General features: G+C 55.2%; 2 protein-coding genes across 7 annotated transcripts in view; both read left to right on the top strand.

Moving 5' to 3' along the window:
- Nucleotides 1-11,804, top strand: TNNT1 (troponin T1, slow skeletal type). 6 transcript variants are annotated; one of them, XM_040251921.1, is made up of 14 exons: nucleotides 1-66; nucleotides 1,382-1,432; nucleotides 1,540-1,553; nucleotides 1,828-1,857; nucleotides 2,079-2,111; nucleotides 2,924-2,945; nucleotides 5,179-5,242; nucleotides 5,601-5,717; nucleotides 5,938-6,015; nucleotides 7,824-7,937; nucleotides 8,090-8,199; nucleotides 10,624-10,714; nucleotides 10,842-10,882; nucleotides 11,644-11,804. In XM_040251921.1, the coding sequence occupies exons 2-14, from the start codon at nucleotides 1,401-1,403 to the stop codon at nucleotides 11,687-11,689; spliced, it is 792 nt and encodes a 263-aa protein (XP_040107855.1). In that variant the 5' UTR covers nucleotides 1-66; nucleotides 1,382-1,400; the 3' UTR covers nucleotides 11,690-11,804. The 6 variants fall into 6 exon arrangements, with proteins under 6 accessions (XP_040107855.1, XP_040107856.1, XP_040107857.1 ...); XM_040251922.1 differs by lacking the exon at nucleotides 2,079-2,111 and having other exon boundaries at nucleotides 1,828-1,878; XM_040251923.1 differs by lacking the exon at nucleotides 1,828-1,857 and having other exon boundaries at nucleotides 2-66.
- Nucleotides 11,805-15,649: 3,845 nt separating this feature from the next.
- PPP1R12C (protein phosphatase 1 regulatory subunit 12C) overlaps nucleotides 15,650-16,810 on the top strand; it is a 20,456-nt gene continuing 19,295 nt past the window's right edge. Inside the window, exons 1-2 of the mRNA XM_040253788.1 lie at nucleotides 15,650-15,717; nucleotides 16,543-16,795. Coding sequence (XP_040109722.1) covers nucleotides 15,650-15,717; nucleotides 16,543-16,795 — 321 coding nt within the window. The remainder of the gene's footprint in view (nucleotides 15,718-16,542; nucleotides 16,796-16,810) is intronic.

Raw genomic sequence — 16,810 nt, 5'->3', positions numbered from 1 at the left:
TGCTTCAGCCTGCCCAGCAAGATTTCTCCCCACCACTCTCTCACACCTCCGCTGACCCAGACTCAGGTAACAGCCCCCGGTGATCTCCAGGGGTGTCCTTGGGGGAGGGGGCAGAGGGATGGGAGACATGAGAGGTGAGGAGGAGAGGTATGGAGGCAGATCTGGGAATTTGAGGAGGCCAGGCTCCCGGGCCTGGGGATGGATGGGGGAATGTATGAGGATTTGGGGGTTATAGAATCTAGGGGTGCCCAGGTTTGGGTGTCCCAGAATAGAACACCTTAGGGCCTTGGAACTCTGAGTCCGAGGGAATCTCAGAAATTGAGAGTCCCTGAGCTTGGACGGCAGACAGTCTGAGTGTCAGGACTGGGGGTCAGTGTCTGTGGATTTAGGACTTAAAGTCACAGAATCTGAGGCCTCATGGCTGGAGGTAATATAATCTGTGGTGTCATATTGGGGGTAGCATCAATCAGGCCTCTGAATTTGGGTGTACAGAGTTTTGGGGTCTCATAATCTTGAGGTTTCAGAATTTAGGTCAAGACCTAAGGGATCAAGATTTTAGGGTGTCTGGGCTCGCAAGCTGCAGGATCCACAGTTGAGGGGAGGGGTCTCAGAATCTGGAGATAAAAGGACTTGCTGGTTTTCAGAATTCGTCAGTTAGGATCTGTGTGTATTGGGGTTTGGGGAGGTCTCACCTGGGCACCTTGGGGATCTCAGAGATGGGGTGTTAGTATTTAGGGGTCAGGATGAGGCCTGGGGACAGAAGCTGCTCTTGGGTGTCATTGTCCCCTCCGTGGCAGTGGATGAAGGTGAAAGGAGGTGACAGGTGGGCAGATAACCCGCCAAAGGGGAGGGGGCCCTAGGAGTGGAGAGGCCGGCGGGGGTGATTAATTCTCCCAGAACTCCCCCCCGCCCCGCCCTCGGATACTTCTCAGGAGATGTCCTCTGTGTCACCCGATGTGACATCCCCCCAAAATAGACCCTGGGGGCGGGGCAGCTATTGTCTTCAGGCCACTGTCCCTTCCCAAATACCTTCTCCTAATCCAGACCCAGATCAGGTTCCCACGGACTTGTCATAAGACAAAAGGGGACAGCTGTGGAGAGGGGCGGGGCTGCAGCTCGGGCTCGGCCCCACCTTACCCCCAGTGCCCGGATCACCGGATCAGTAGTTTGAGGAGGTGGGGGGCCAACCCCTCCTCCCTCAGACCCGGGGGTCCAGGTCCCGGCCCCTCCTCCCCAGAGGCAGGGTCCAGGCCCCCGGCCCCTCCTCCTCAGACCCAGGAGTCCAGGCCCCAACCCCTCCTCCTCAGACCCGGGGGTCCAGCCCCCCAGCCACCCGCCCTTCTGGACCGCACCCCATTCGGCCTGTTCTCTGTGTCCGTAGGTCACACCAGGACCCCAGGATGTCGGACGCCGAAGAGCAGGAATATGAAGAGTGAGTGATGCCGGCGGGAGGGCTGGGGGCCTGGAGCGGCGGAGACCCCTCCCGCCTCCAAGGCTCCTAATTCTCTCCCTCCCTCTTTCCTTCCCCCGGGTCCTCAGGGAGCAGCCTGAAGGTGAGTGGGGCGCGGCCTAGCCTTGGCGGGGGTGGGGTTGGGGGCGCCTTGCAGCATCTTAGCCCACTCCGCCCGACGCCCGCGTTCCTGGTTCGCACACTCTGTGCGTGGGAAGCGCTCTCGGGTCCATTTGCCGCGGAGGCCCCGAGGGGCCCCCCTGTCGGTCTCGGATCGGACTCGACCCGATCCCGGTTCTCCCTGTGCCCCCATCTGGCGGCCCCCACCCGTCCCCGGGACCCCTAACGCCGCGCCCTCTGTCCCCTACCCCTTGCAGAAGAGGAGGCCGCCGAGGAGGAGGAGGAAGGTGAGGCGCCGCACTCCGCAGGTCGGAGCCGGACGCAGGGCCGGGGCCGGGGCCGGGTCGGGGGCGGGGATGCTCGGCCTGGGCGCGGGCGGCCGGGCGGGCTCAGCCTCAGCTCCTCTAACAGCCTCTCCCCTCTCTCCCCTCCCCGCCCCCCGCGCCCGCGCGCGGCCGCTCCCCTCCCCGGCCCCTCAACCCCTCGCTTCTCCTGCGCCCCCTCCCAGCCCCCGAGGAGCCGGAGCCGGCGGCAGAGCGAGGTAACCGCGGCTGCTTCGCTTCTGGAGAGCGATCCCGGGGCCTCGGGGCCCCTACCTCTGCGAGGACCCGCTCCGCGCCCCGCAACCCGCGCCCGGCCCGGCCCTTTAAGCCCGGAGCGCGCTCGCGCCCTCTGCTGGCCGCGAAGGGAACCAGCCTCGCGGAGGCTTTAACCCGTTCCCTTCCGTCTTAAAGGGACCGACACCCAAGCCTTCTTCCCCAGACTGGAGGGACACGCACAGAAGGGTTGGGTGTTTGCGGAGAGGCACCCCTCCCTCCCTCTCGTCTTCGCCTGTCCCTTACTTTTCTCCTTCATATACATTCAAAGGTTGGGGCCTGGGTTGCCGTGGGGGCTAGCGGTGGTGGTGGGGTCTGGATTCCTGCGGGGAGGGGGCCGAGGACACAACTCCCGGGTCACCGAGCGAAGAGAGGGCGTTCTAGGTCTTGATGGAGGAGGGTAGGAGCTCTGGGTGTGTAGGACGAGGGGCTGGGGCGGGGGTTGTCTTTCCTTTTTTTTTTTGGTCTCCTTATGGTCTGGAGGTTTGGACACCTGGGTTCCCAGCGATGGGGTAGGGCGATTCCCCCACACCAGTTCTGAATGTATATACGATGCGTGTGACCCTCTCCCTCCTAAAGGCCACCCCATTTCCCTTATCCTCTTTTACCCCCTCAACCCTTCCCCCGGAGCTGCAGGAGAAGGGAACTGGGTTTGTGGGAACCACGGCTTGGGAAGGGGCCGGTCCCTCCTGTGGATACGTCATGCCCGACCACTCACGAGCTCTTGCTAATTATCTCTTTGTATCCCCCTCACCAGAAGAGGAGCGCCCCAAACCAAGGTGAGATCCTAGGAAGGGTGGGGGCTCCCATCACACCCCCTTAAATATATTCCCCAGCTCCAGAGACAGGGTGCGAGAGGCAGAGAAGGAGAGTGGGGAAACGGAAGCATAGGAAAGGACAGAGATTTCTGCAAACATTTCTGTGGAACTTCCCACTTTGGTGTTTGGCGAGAGGCAGACTCTGCCTGCCCCGTTTGGTGAAATAGACCCAGGTCCAGCGACTGTAGCACGGTTGTTTGATTGTTCTTTGCGACCCCGTGGACTGTAGCCCACCAGGCTCCTCTGTCCATGGGATTCTCCAGGCAAGAACACTGGAGTGGGTTGCCATGCCCTCCTCCAGGGGATCTTCCAGATCCAGGGATCGAACTCACATCTCCTATATCTCCTGCGTTGGCAGGTGGATCCTTTATCCCTGAGCCACTCGGGGAAGCCCATGGTAGCACAGAGGAGGACTATCTGTGCTCTAGGCAATCAAGGAAGGCTTCCTAGCAGAGGTGATGCCTGAGAGACAAGGAGTTTGCTAGCTGAAGGAGGTATAAGGGAGATGAGGAAGCGAGGGGTGTGTGTGCAAGGTCCTGTGTTTCAGGGGAGAGATACAGAAAAAGGAGGATCCAAACTAGGAGACCAGTGGGGCCATGAGAGCTCACGGAGGGGAGAGAGGCGCCCTGCGGGGTGTCATATTGGGACCAAAGCTTGGCAATCCAGGACTTCCCTGGCAGTCCTGTGGTTTTAAGACTACGCTCCCAGTGCAGGGAGTATGGGTTTGATCCCTGCTTGGGGAATTAAGATCCCACGTACTGTGTAGTGCAGCTAAAAACTAACAAAACAAAACAAACCCAAAGCTTAGAGATGCAAGGAGGCAGCAATCTGAGCATAAGAAGCAGAAATCCTTGGGGCCTCTGCGGACAGTACGTGAATTTCACTGTGGCTATAGAGGGATGGGGCCATGCAGGCCAGGGCACCGGGGAGCCAACGGAGGGTTTTGAGCAGAGGAGGCAGAGGATCAGATCTGAGTGAGAGCCAGGTGCACAGGAAAGCACAGGTGTGCTTCAGCATCAGGAAGCCTTGTTTGAGCAGGGAAGTTCCCAGGGGTGGGTGTGGGGTGGTATATCAAGGGAAGGGTATTGCAGGCAGGGCAAACAGCATGTGCAAATGTCCGGGGGCATTGGGGTGCATGGCATGGCCAGGGAACTGTGGCACGGGGTGAGGCCTAAGCTGGGGCAGAGGGCTTAGGGTAGAAAGGGACCACCCCCTGAGAGAGCCCCAGGGCTCGGTGTTGTTTCGCCATGGCGCGTGGCATGTGGGCTCTTAACTCTGAGACCAGAGATGGAGCCCACAGCTCCTGCAGTGGGAGCAGAGGGGCTTAAGCACTGGACTTCCAGGGAAGTTCCAAGAACCCCAGGTTGGTGAGCTCAGTTAGGGCAGGGTTTGTGCAAAGACGGGAAATGTTCAGGAGGCATCTGTTCACTGGTGTCTGGGGTTTGAGAAAGAGTCTGTGCTGGAGACAGAGGCGAATCCTCAGTAAATGATGGCAATTGAAGTCACAGGAATGAATGACTGACCTATGAATGAATTGAATGAATCGAAGAGCAAAACTCCCACCAGGGGACAAGGAGACAGAGATGGGACAGGCAGAGAAATAGGAAGCAAGTCAGGAGGAGGCACTGTCTTAGAAACCAAAGAAGAGGGCATTTCCCTGGTGGCCGGAGGGTTAAGATTCTGCCTTCCCAGTGCAGGGGGCATGGGTTCAAATCTTGGTCAGGGAACTGACCCACATGCTGCACCATGCAGCTAAAAAAGAAAAAATTAATAAAGAAAGAAAATTCTAAGAAACAGGAGGACCTCAGGGCTGGAAATCAAGGGCAGCCCCTCATAGCAGCACCACCCAATATGAATACAACGCAAGCCACATATGTAACTGATTATTATTATATATATATTTTTGGCTAGCTGCATTTGAAAAAGTAAAATGGGTAGAACGAATCCCAATAGCATATTTTACTCAACGCGTTGTATCCGAAATCGCATCGTTGGGACGCTAAGCCATATAAACGTCCTTAGTGAAACATTTTACATTGTTTGGTTCCACCGAGTCTGTGGAACCAGGGCGTGCATCTCACTGCAGCCTGTCCGATGCGGACCGGGCGCACGGCAGGCGCTCAGGACCTACGTGAGGCTGATGCTGCCCCGCGGGAAGGTCAGGGCACTCAGCCTTTCTCTTCTGTCCACGCAGCCGGCCCGTGGTACCTCCTCTGATCCCGCCAAAGATCCCAGAAGGGGAGCGCGTGGACTTCGATGTAAGTAACAGACGCCCCACCCCGGGCGGGGCTGCTAGCCTGTAGGGTGCGAATTAGGAAGCGGCGCCCCTCCCTTCTTCTTCTTCTTCTTCTTTTTTTGGTCTTTTTCCTTTTTTGTGCTTGCTTTCCTACTCTCCTGGAATTGCGCCCTCACGGCCCCCTAGGGTCAGAGCAGGGTGTTCGCTGCCATCTGCTGGACATCGAGCGCACGGCAGCCGCCTGTCCCCGGGTCAATCCCGCCAACTCTTGCTGTCCAGGGGTCCCCCTCCTGACGCTTCTCAGGGGTGCTGCGGGGCTGGCGCCTTCTCGGGGTATCAATCACCTGGGGATGACCAGGTTCCCGCCCCCCGTCCCCCAGGACATCCACCGGAAGCGCATGGAAAAGGACCTGCTGGAGCTGCAGACGCTCATCGACGTCCACTTTGAGCAGCGGAAGAAAGAGGAAGAGGAGCTGGTGGCGCTGAAAGAGCGCATCGTAAGTGGAGGGCGGTGGGCTTCCCCCGGTTCGCCCCTCGCCTCCCAGCCTCTGGGTCCTGGGAGATATGGAGCACGGTCGCCGTCCAGTGCAGACCCAAGGCTGAAACTTTCCGGATCGCACCCAAGTTGATGCTCGTCCCCACTCCTGACCTGACCTGGGAAAGGATAAGGGGGTGCGTGGTGGTCCCTGCACCCCCTCAGCCCTCTGCCTCCTCCAGGAGCGGCGCCGGGCGGAGAGAGCCGAGCAACAGCGCTTCAGAACCGAGAAGGAGCGAGAGCGTCAGGCCAAGCTGGCGGTGGGTGCCTCCTCTCCTCCTGGGAGCCGTTTTCCATTCGTGATTTTCTCTGTGACCCCAAGAAAGTCCGCATGCGTATTATCCATGGATCTTGCTGTTGAAAGGGAGGGAAACCCAAACCACAACTGAATTTAGCGGAAAGAGAATTTTATTGGCTCATATAACTAAATATCCTAAGGCAGGGGCTGCTTCAGGCTTGGCTGAATCAAGGGACTTAAATACTATCACAAAGACCCAGGTGTTCTCTTTCCATCCTTTGGCCTATGTTTGTGTGCACAGTGTGTCCAGGAGGGTGCCTGGTATGTTCCTGGTCTGAGCCCTGGAAATCCTGACTCCCATCAGTCTTAGGCAGGAGTGACCAAGGTCCAGTAGCAAGTCTGGCTTAAACTCCTCTTTCTCTCTGGCACAAATCCTAGGATGTTTTCAGGTTGTTTACCTGCCATTGTGGAATGAATCACTGGCTGGTTTGGAGAGAGTGAGCAGAACGCTCCCATTGCTTTAGGCCTTGGAAACATGACCTGACTTGAAATGAGTGACTCACTCATTTTTTTTTTTGGCTGCACCTCGAAGCGTGTGGGATCTTCGTTCCAGGGTTCGAACCCGTGCCTGCTGCAGTAGGAGTGTAGATTCTTAGCCACTGGACCACCAGGGAAGTCCCTCAAACCACTTTTAAAGAACAGGAATTGGGTGCTGTGGTAGACAAAGCACTGGTCTCCCGGAGGAAGGGGACACGAGCCAAGGGATGCAGGCAGCCCCGAGAAGCTGGAAAAGGCAGGGGAGTGACTCTCCCCTCACGGCCCTAGGAGGCTGTGTGTCCCGTGGCTTATCCCCCGAGACCCACCGCAGACTGACCTGCAGAAGTACAAGGTGATAAACTGACATTGCTTTAAGCCACTGTGTTTGCAGGTTACAGCAGTGAGAGGAAGCTCATTCAGGCGGGAAATTATGGGCAAGCCCCACACCTTGCCTGTCTCTCCAGTGGGGAAGGGCTTGGGTCGGGGCGAGCCTCTAATTCTGGAACATACAATGCAGACTTTCCGGATGTGGTCATGCCTCAGTGAAGGCATTTTGGAGCCCCTTCCTCAGGCTCAAGGTCAAGAGCCTCTTGACTCTGCCCCCTCCCCGACTCCCATGACAAGTTATCTTCTTTGCCTCTCTGAGGACAGTCATTCTCCTCTCATGAGATTGAAGGACAGTAAGTCTCAGAGAGGGCAGGTACCTACACGTAGGTCACACAGCAAGATCACCGCTGGCCATTGCGGGCTGGAGCCTGCAGAGAAAAGCAAGCATATCCCCACCCCCACCCCCGACCCCGCCAGGTCAAGTTTTCCTGGGGGCGGGGGCAGCATATTAAGGCTCAGAGAAGGTGAAGGACTGGCCGGTGGTCACACACCCAGGCCTGGAAGGGGCAGGAGGAAGTGTTTGCATCCTTGTCTGTTCTGATACTGACCTTGTCTCTCGTGAGCTTCCCTGGTGGCTCAGATGGTAAAGAATCTACCTGCAGTGCGGGAGGCCGTGGTTTGATCCCTGGGTTGGCAACATCCCCTGGAGAAGAGAATGGCAACCCATCCAGTGTTCTTGCCTGGAGAATCCCATGGACAGGGGAGCCTGGAGGGCTACAGTTCACGGGGGCTGCAGAGAGCCGGACGTGACTGAAGCGACTAACACTCACTTTCTCATGCTTGAGTCTGATCGACCCCTGATTCACTCAGTGCAGAATCGGCCTCCCTGTCATCCCCTCAGGCGCCCTCCCCTCTCAGTCCAGCGGGGTGGGGGAGGCCTGGGGATGAACCCCGTTCTTTCCACAGGAGGAGAAGATGCGGAAGGAAGAGGAGGAGGCCAAGAAGCGGGCCGAGGACGACGCCAAGAAGAAGAAGGTTCTGTCCAACATGGGTGCCCATTTTGGGGGTTACCTGGTCAAGGTGAGTTTAGCCTGCTGGGGCCTGAGGTCTGGGGTCCCGGGGGAGGCAGCTGGGGTCTGAGGAGGAGAGGCTGGGGGCCTGGACCCCTGGTCTGAGGGAGGAGGGGCTGGGGAGCCACCTTCCACCTCATGGTGCCCCTTTCCCACCCTCAGGCAGAACAGAAGCGAGGGAAGCGCCAGACGGGGCGTGAGATGAAAGTGCGCATCCTGTCTGAGCGTAAAAAGCCTCTGAACATCGACCACATGGGAGAAGAGCAGCTCCGGTAGGCGGGAGGGGCCCGGGTGGCAGACAGGCAGATGGGCGGCCCGGCCCAGGTCTGAGAGGGCCGAGCCCCCGGCGCTGTGCACGTGTCTCTCCCTCTCTGGGCCGCTCCCCTGTGGAGTATCACTGATGTAGGGCCTATGTGTTTGGTGCCAAGACCTGTAGAGTCTGGGAGATGATAGGAAACCAGACCCCAGGGCTGACCGAAACTGAGGCGACCATGTTGTTCTGATGATGTGTCTTGGGAATTCCAAATGGGCTCCATCTTCTGCCTGAATTAAAGCCAGACACACTGGTGACAACTTCCCAGGCAAACCTTTTCTGGGGGGAGCTCCGTGTCTCCCTTCACAGCTCACTCGGGGCACAGCCTGCCTCTCAGGATAAGCCCTCAGAGGGAAGGCCAGGGAGGGTTTTCCCTGGGGGGCCTCCTCTGTGTCTGAAGCGCCCAGGCACGGCACTTAAAGTCAGAAACACCTGCCACCCCAGAGGCAGCGAAGCGAGGGGACTTGGAGCTCAATACCGGAGACTGCTTGCCCGGGGTTGGCGCCGGCTCCACCACTTAAGCTATGTGATCTCAGGCAGTTGTTGAACTCCGCTGAGCCTTGCTTTCCTCACTGGTAAAAGGAGGCTGTGATAACAGAGTCTACATCACAGAGCTGAGCAATGTCAGCGAGCAGTAGCCCCGTGTGGAGGGCTTGCAGCTCCGAGAGGTAGATACCATTATACTATTACCCCCTCAGGTTGGAGATAACAAACCAGAACATTAAAGAAACCAACAAACAAAAAAGGTCACAGAGGGGTTAAAGAACCTTTCCAGGGTTTCACAGCTTGCAGGCACAAGAGTGGGGATTGGAACCCAGGAAGTCTGGGGTGGTAGTCTGTGTTCTTCATCCCGTATTTACGAAGAGGCATGGTGGCTCAGACAGTAAAGCGTCTGTCTACAGTGCGGGAGACCTGGGTTTGATCCCTGGGTTGGGAAGATCCCCTGGAGAAGGAAATGGCAATCCACTCCAGTACTATTGCCTGGAAAATCCCATGGACAGAGAGGAGCCTGGTAGGCTACAGTCCATGGGGCCGCAAAGAGTCGGATACGACTGAGCGACTTCACTTTCACTATGATGGTAAATGCTTCCCAAGTGGGTCTCCAGAGGTTAAAAGTCCACATCTCAGCGTCTGCTCATTTCCATGGTGTAAATGCTCCCAGGGCGCTGATTTCAAACCCCTGCGCTCAGAGTTGGGGATGGATATTCAGAGTTGACTCCAGCCCCCTCCCTCCCAGGAAACATTATTGCGGGGCCTGGACTAAACAGTATGTCGCTAATGTTCCTTTTTTTTCTCCTCTCTCCACCCTACACCACACGTCTGCTTGTTGTTTGGGTCCGCTGATTATTTTGGAGGATCTCAAGTTACTTAAGTTTTATTTATTCAATAGAGATCATATATGATGGTCTAGAAAATTTTAAAATAAAATACACCACAGAAGAGAGAGGATTTGAAAACCATTAGCTGGCAAAAGAAAACCATTAACTGGAAAAAGAAGACACAGAATACTAGTAAGAATAAAAAGAGTAGTAACAACTAGCTTATCAAGTGTTTACTATGTGCCAGGCACTTTACACCTGTTCTCTCATCCTCTCATGGCTCAAGGCAGTAGATTTTTTGTCAGTTCAGAATACGCTTAGCCTTTAATAACTGAGATCCGACTATAGCAGCCTAAAACATAGAGGTTTGTTTCCTTACGTAGAAGAAATCTGTAGTCCACAGCGGGTATGGCAATTCTACAAAACAATTAAAGACTCAGCCCCCTATTTTTCTGCTCCACTACTTTTACTCCAACATCCATCTTCCAAATCACTTCGTGGTCCAATGTGGCTGCTGGCGCTCCAGCCAGCACATCCAAGCAGCAGAAAGAAATTGCAAGGCTCAGCTGAAGCTCCACTCAGTGACCTACTTTCATCCCACTGGCTGCCCTACCTGCAAGCGAGATTGGGGAGGGTAGTAACAGAGCCTACTGCAAAAAGTTCTAAGGAAGAAAGGGAGAAGGGACACAGAGGGGACAACCCAAAAATTCTTCACCATTTTCTTTCTGCATTTTTCTGGAGAGGGAAACAGGATCCTCGGGGGAGTCACTTGGCCATAGTCACAAGCCAGAGAATTCCAGACCTGGTGTTTGAACCTATGCTTTCTGACTCCAGGACTGGGGCCCTTAGCCATGCTATCATTCTCCCTTAGAGAGACAGGGACGTGGAGAAGCGGGCAGAGATTAAAAAACCCCCTGCTGCAATCTGCTTTGCATATTAACAAAAGGGCCCTGAATTATTAACACAATGGCACCAGTAAAGCCAAACTCAAAGGGTTCCCTCAGCCCCTCTGGGCCTGGGGCCCAGCCTGGCTCCCTTCCCCGACAGCCCTTCTGCCCTGCCAGGGAGAAGGCCCAGGAACTGTCGGACTGGATCCACCAGCTGGAGTCAGAGAAGTTTGACCTGATGGCAAAGCTGAAGCAGCAGAAATATGAGGTGAGACCCGTGTTTGCTGGGGGCCAGGCAGGGCTGGGGCTGGAGCTGGGGGCTCAGCTGGGGTTGGGTCAGGGCAGGGGGCGCCTCTCCCTCCAGCTCTGCCAATACGTTCCTCTGGTCTCTGCAGATCAACGTCCTGTACAACCGCATCAGCCACGCCCAGAAGTTGTAAGTGAACGAGCCTGGGTCCCACACCCCTCCCTCTGACTCTCTCTCTCCTGCTGCCCTTGACTCTGAGTTTCAGCCACGACCACCCTCTCCTGGGGGCTCTGTCTTCATCCCTCTTTCTCTGGAACTTTCTCATAACCTGTCCTTTTCTCTCCATCTCCGGTTTTCTGCTGGGGTCTCAATCCCCCTTTCTATGTCCCTCTTAATCACTGGTCCTCCAGGCGGGGGGGTGGTGATCTCCCCCTACACACACCTAGGGGACATCAGGTGATGTCCAAAACACGCTTGGGGAGGGGGTCCTACTGGCCCCTGCTGAGTGGAGCTCAGGGCTGCTGTTCGGCATCCTGCGACACTCAGGATGGTCCCCACATGTCACTGGTCTGACGTTGAGAAGCGCGGCTTTTGCTGTTTGTTGCTCTGTCTCCCTGCCCCGATTCCCTCCCTCTCTCCATCTTTCTGCCTCAATTTCCATCTTTCTCTCTCTCCCCAGCTTCCCTGGCCCTCTCTGTCACTGTCCACTTCCTCCCCCAAGCTCTGTATCCATAACCATTTATCAGTGCCCACGTGAACATCCTGAGCTGGCCCAGGGATATCACCTCCCGCCTGTCCATGGGCCGGTGACGGCTAATCGTGCCACCCCAGGCAGCGAACCCTCACAAGAGCAGGCAGTGGCGGGCCTCTTCCCCTGGCAGGGAGGGCGGGGCCCATCTCAGAGGTGGGTGGGGAGGCACTCCTTCCTGACACCCCTCCTTCTCCTGCAGCCGGAAGGGGGCTGGAAAGGGCCGCGTCGGAGGCCGCTGGAAGTGAGGAGCTGGGCACAGCGCCCCCCCACCCCCTCGAGGCACCTGGGAGCCCTTGGCCTGTGTGTCCATCCGGGCTGTGCGTCCATCTGGGGCTTGAAATAAATGCTCCCTCTGCAGCACGTGCTGAGTCCTGTGTTATTATGAACGCCCAGCTGGCCATAGCGAGGCCACCAGCTCACAGCGGCTGGGAGAGTCCTCTCACCAATCCTGAGGACCATGTGTCAGGCTGACCCCTCACCCACAGCTGGTGGTCATGCAAAACGGTGCGACTGCTCTGGAAAGGAGCCTGGCAGGTCTTCAAAAAGTTAACCATAGTGTTACCATTTGTCACTGTTTAGTTGCTCAGTTGTGTCTGAGTCTTTGCGACCTCGTGGACTGTAGCCCGCCAGGCTCCTCTGTCCATGGGAGTCTCCAGGCGAGAACACTGGAGTGGCGAGAACACGCATCGCCTGCATTGGTAGATGCAATTCTGCCCCAAGAGAACGGAAAATCTATATTCTCATGAACACATGTACAGGAATCTCAGCAGCAGCATAGCTCAGGATACCCAAGAGGCAAAAACAACCCAAACGGCCATCCACTGGTGAACGGATATGAGGGAACACTATTCAGCTGTAAAAAGGAATGAGGCTTTCACGCAGGCTTCAGTGCAGATGAGTCTGCAAATCAGAATGAAGGGAGCCAAGCAAACGGCCACACGTTGCGAGATTCCATTGATGTGAAATTTCTAGAAGGCAAATCCACAGAGGCGGGAGCAGAGGTGGTCTCCAGGGATGCAGGAGAAGGAAGGAGCGGGGGAGGGTAATGGCTAGAAGGAATGGCGCTTCTTCTGGGGGTGATGAGAGTGTTCTGGCATTACAACCTTGTAAATAGACTAAAAAAAAAAAAAACCAACCCTCTGATCACATTACTAGTAATATAGAAATAAAATGGATAACCACCAAGGACCTGCTGTAGAGCACAGGGGACTCTGCTCTGTGTATTGTACTAGGACACTCCAGTATAGGACTCCGGGCTGCCACTGCCAGGGTCCTGGGTTCAATCCCTGGTTGGGGAACTATGGTCCCGAAAGCCACACGATGCAGCCAAACAAACAAACAAACAAACCCCAAACTAATAACCTATGAGGGAAAAGAATCTGCTCGGCTTCCGCCTGTGAGGTCGCAGACGGGTCCTGAGATGGTTTCTGGAGCTCTGCGCCATCCCATCCGCTTCCCAGAAGGAAGGCAGGAGAAGATGAGAAGCAACACACGGGCACCTCTTGGCCAAATCAAACCACTTTCCAAAGCCTTCCTGGACAGCCCCCACCCCGCCCTAGTCGTGCTCACTTACACCTTATTTCGACCCCCGATCGCAAAGATGACTGGGTCTCCTCTGGCTCTGGAGCCAGCTGGGTGCTTTGCTGCTCCAAACAAAAGCAGGCTTCTTGTGTTTGAGGAAGGACGCAGTAGTGATGGGCAGGCAGTTGGCGGTCTCCGACCCAGTCTCTGGCCACCCACATATAGGGTCCCTGTGCCTGGAACACACTCCCAGGCTCCCCTCGGATGAAAGCCCAGAGTCTTAGGGAGGCAGATCAGCTTTGTCTGTTGGGCTTGGGTGTGTCTCTGGGTGGTTTGACATTATATAAATACAAACACAAGCTCTCCCTCTCTATCTAACCATGGTGGTGGAGACAGAGCAGGGCCACTGTAATACTGGTAATTTAGAAACAAACCTCCCAGGTGGGAAAGAGGAGAGAGAGAAGCACACTGAAGTCATTGGGGAGGAGCAGAGATCTTACGTACAGATCTGGAAAATCTGGAAACCTGGTTCTAGATTTTGGATAAAATCCATTTTTTATAAGCACCGTGGTCCCTGACACTGCAAGGGGGAGGGCTTCTTTCCGGGCCTGTGTCCTCGGATAACCTTTGGGAAGATGCCATTCTTGAGATGGTTGTCAATTTCAAAGCCCATTGGCATGAGTTTAAGGACACAGCGGATATGTTCGTGTGTTGAAAGTCACAGCAGGTCAGCCACGGGGTGCCTTTCTCAATATAATTCTCTCTTTTTAACAATTAATTAATCGGTATTTATTTTGGCTGTTCTGGCTCTTCACTGAGGCGTGGGGTTCTCTAGCTGTGGTTCTCGTTCTCAGTACTTGCTGTATGTGGGATCTTAGTTCCCCCACCAGGGGTCGAACCCATGTCCCCTTCACTGGGAGCAAGGAGTCTTATCCACTGGACCACCAGGGAAGTCCTAACAGTATAATTCTCTGTTAAAAGGTTCCTTTGTGCAAATAACTCTTTCAAGGTCGGTTAAAATAGAAATTAGAACTGACTTCTACTATGCTTACCCCTGTTTTCTCACAGAATAGAGGAGTCAACTTGATACTTTGTGAATGTCCTGTTGCATCCCTTTATCCAAACCATCTTTATGAGGTCAGTTTTTCTGCCTCTTGCAGGGAAAAAGGGAACATGTTATCTTTCCAAGGCTATTTTCACCAGCTGTGAGGTTAAGCATCAACATTCCAGTGCTAGCATTGAGAGAAAACAGCAGGCTTGAGAAGTGAAAAAAAAAAAAACCTTCACCGTGGAAAAGAGAAGGGCAGAAGAGAGTTGTAATGAGTAAAATATAAAAATGCCAGTACAGAGCCAACGTCTGCCTATGAGACAGGCCAGGTACACCGTTGCAACAGCTCCTGGAGGCAGAGATGAAGAGACTAAGCCTAGGTCCTCGATCAGACCCCACAGTTAGGAAGTGTCAAGAGACAAGATCAAATCCAGGAATGCCTGTACCAGAGCTGGGATTCTTATCCATTGCAGTAGAATAGAATGTGTTAAACAGAGGTTCAAGTCTAAACGCAGCAGTCAACCTAAAGATTGCTAACAAAACTTACAGTGGGAGCATGTCCCATAGTAGGTTGTGTGGGTTGAGCAGATACTCTGAACTGTGTCTCCTGTAAATAAAAATCATAAAACTATAGACATATTTACATCACAGCTTACAGACACAATGAACACAAGCTTCCAAAACCAGTATACACCGGGCTACAGACACGACCACAAAGACACACATCACAGTTATGCACAGGTCGGGAAGACCCTCTGGAGAAGGCAGTGGCACCCCACTCCAGTACTCTTGCCTGGAGAATCCCACGGACAGAGGAGCCTGGTGGGCCACAGTCCATGGGGTCGCAAAGAGTCGGACACGACTGAGCGACTTCAATTTTTACTTTAGAGAGAGACAGATAACCGAAGACACCCTAACAACATACACACCATTCAAGTTGCCTGGAGAAGAAGGTGGGTGTACACGTTGAATGGGAAGTGTGGGATTGAAAGGGCTACATATCCCCAAAGCCACCCGAACTGCTATCCCTTTTGTATTCATCCCAGTGGTCTCCAGACTTCACGGGATCTGTCCTTTATTTCTTAGCACAGGCCCAAGAACTTTAGAGTGGGTAGAGCTGATCTGACATCCCTTGGAAAACAGAACTCTTGCCTCTGTACTTCAGAGCCATTCTTTGTGATTTTCGGAGAAGGCAATGGCAACCTACTCCAGTACTCTTGCCTGGAAAATTCCATGGACGGAGGAGCCTGGTAGGCTGCAGTCCATGGGGTTGCTAAGAGTCGCACACGACTGAGCGACTTCACTTTCACTTTTCACTTTCATGCATTGGAGAAGGAAATGGCAACCCATTCCAGTGTTCTTGCCTGGAGAATCCCAGGGACGGGGGAGCCTGGTGGCCTGCCATCTACGGGGTCGCACAGAGTCGGACAGGACCGAAGCAACTTAGAAGCCGCAGCAGCTTTGTGATTTTTATAGGTCTTTTCTCAGGTCTCGGAGTGTTTGCTTCCTTCCCAATGAAGATTAAGGTGCAGAGTACTTAAGACGAGGCTCACATCGTGCTTTATGATGTTATGTATGAGTCAACTCCCCCTCCATGTCCATTAAAAAGTCCTCGCCTTGGACTACAAATCCCAGCATGGCTTGCGAGGACGAACAGCCCGGACTACATTTCCCAGACTGCTCCACGTCCCAAGATGGTAGCAAGTAGAGGGGAGGGCCGGTGAAGGCTCTGAGGAGCTGTTATTGCGGACCCTGCCTCTTGGGTTCCCTTCTTGATGTAATCCAAGGGTTCTATCAGTGACTTGGGGTACTTTGGACCAACCGTGCCTTTAGGGTCGTGGCCCCGAGTACTACGTTTCCCAGCGTGCCCAGCGGCCGATTGCCGTGACCTTTGTACTGTAATTTTCACTTCCCAAGGTGCCCTGGGCGGTCACCCAGGGATTTTCTTGGTGTAAGGGTTGAGGACTCAATTTCCCATAGTATCTGGAGGTTCTCAGGACCTAGGGAATCCATTCATTTATTCATTCATTCAAAATACTGTTCCCGATCGCGTTTTATTAGGTCTTGGCAATGGGAACAGGGAGGCACAGAGACGACAAAAATCCCTGTTCTCCTGGGCTTATTTCTAGTTGAAGGGATAAGACAAACCCAAAATAAGTAAATCACATGGTATGAGGAAAGCGGTAAGGTGTATGGAAAAATTAGTTCTGTATTTTTTAGGACTCCCGGGTTATCAAGTCCGTTTCCCGCTTGGGTTCCTTGATACTGTGAACTACATTTCCCACATGCCCCGGGGCACATCTCCGGCCTTTAGACTACATTTCCCAGCACCCTCAGGGGGCATCCTCTTAATCAGATTTCCTTTTGAAACCACTGAGCCGCGAATTTCCCAGTGTGCCTCGGGGCAGATCGAGGCCGGAATGTGGCCGAGACCGATTTCCGCTTGTGGACTCCGCTTCCCAGAGCGCCCCGCGGCCTTCTCTGAGGCTGTGGCCACTACCTCTCCCGACTGCGGACTCCATTTCCCAGCGCGCCCCGGGGCGGCGTGGTGACGTCGCGCGCCGGGCGGGTGCCGGTAGATCCTTGGGCGGCGCGGGGCTGGCGGCAGTTCCCGGCGGCCCGGGGGCGGGCGGCGGCGGCGGCGGCGGCGGCGGCAGCAGCAGCTTGGGGCTCGGTGCTCGGCGCTCGCTCGCTCGCTCGTTCGCTCACGGGCGGGCGGGCGGCGCGATGTCGGGCGAGGACGGCACCGGGGCGGGCCCCGGGGCGGCGGCAGCAGCGGCCCGCGAGCGGCGGCGGG

The sequence above is a fragment of the Oryx dammah genome, unplaced genomic scaffold (assembly GCF_014754425.2).
Source record: "Oryx dammah isolate SB20612 unplaced genomic scaffold, SCBI_Odam_1.1 HiC_scaffold_13, whole genome shotgun sequence".
Lineage (NCBI taxonomy): Eukaryota > Metazoa > Chordata > Mammalia > Artiodactyla > Bovidae > Oryx > Oryx dammah.
The sequence above is the reverse complement of the archived record's forward strand: the minus strand, read 5'-3'. Positions and strand labels throughout refer to the sequence as shown.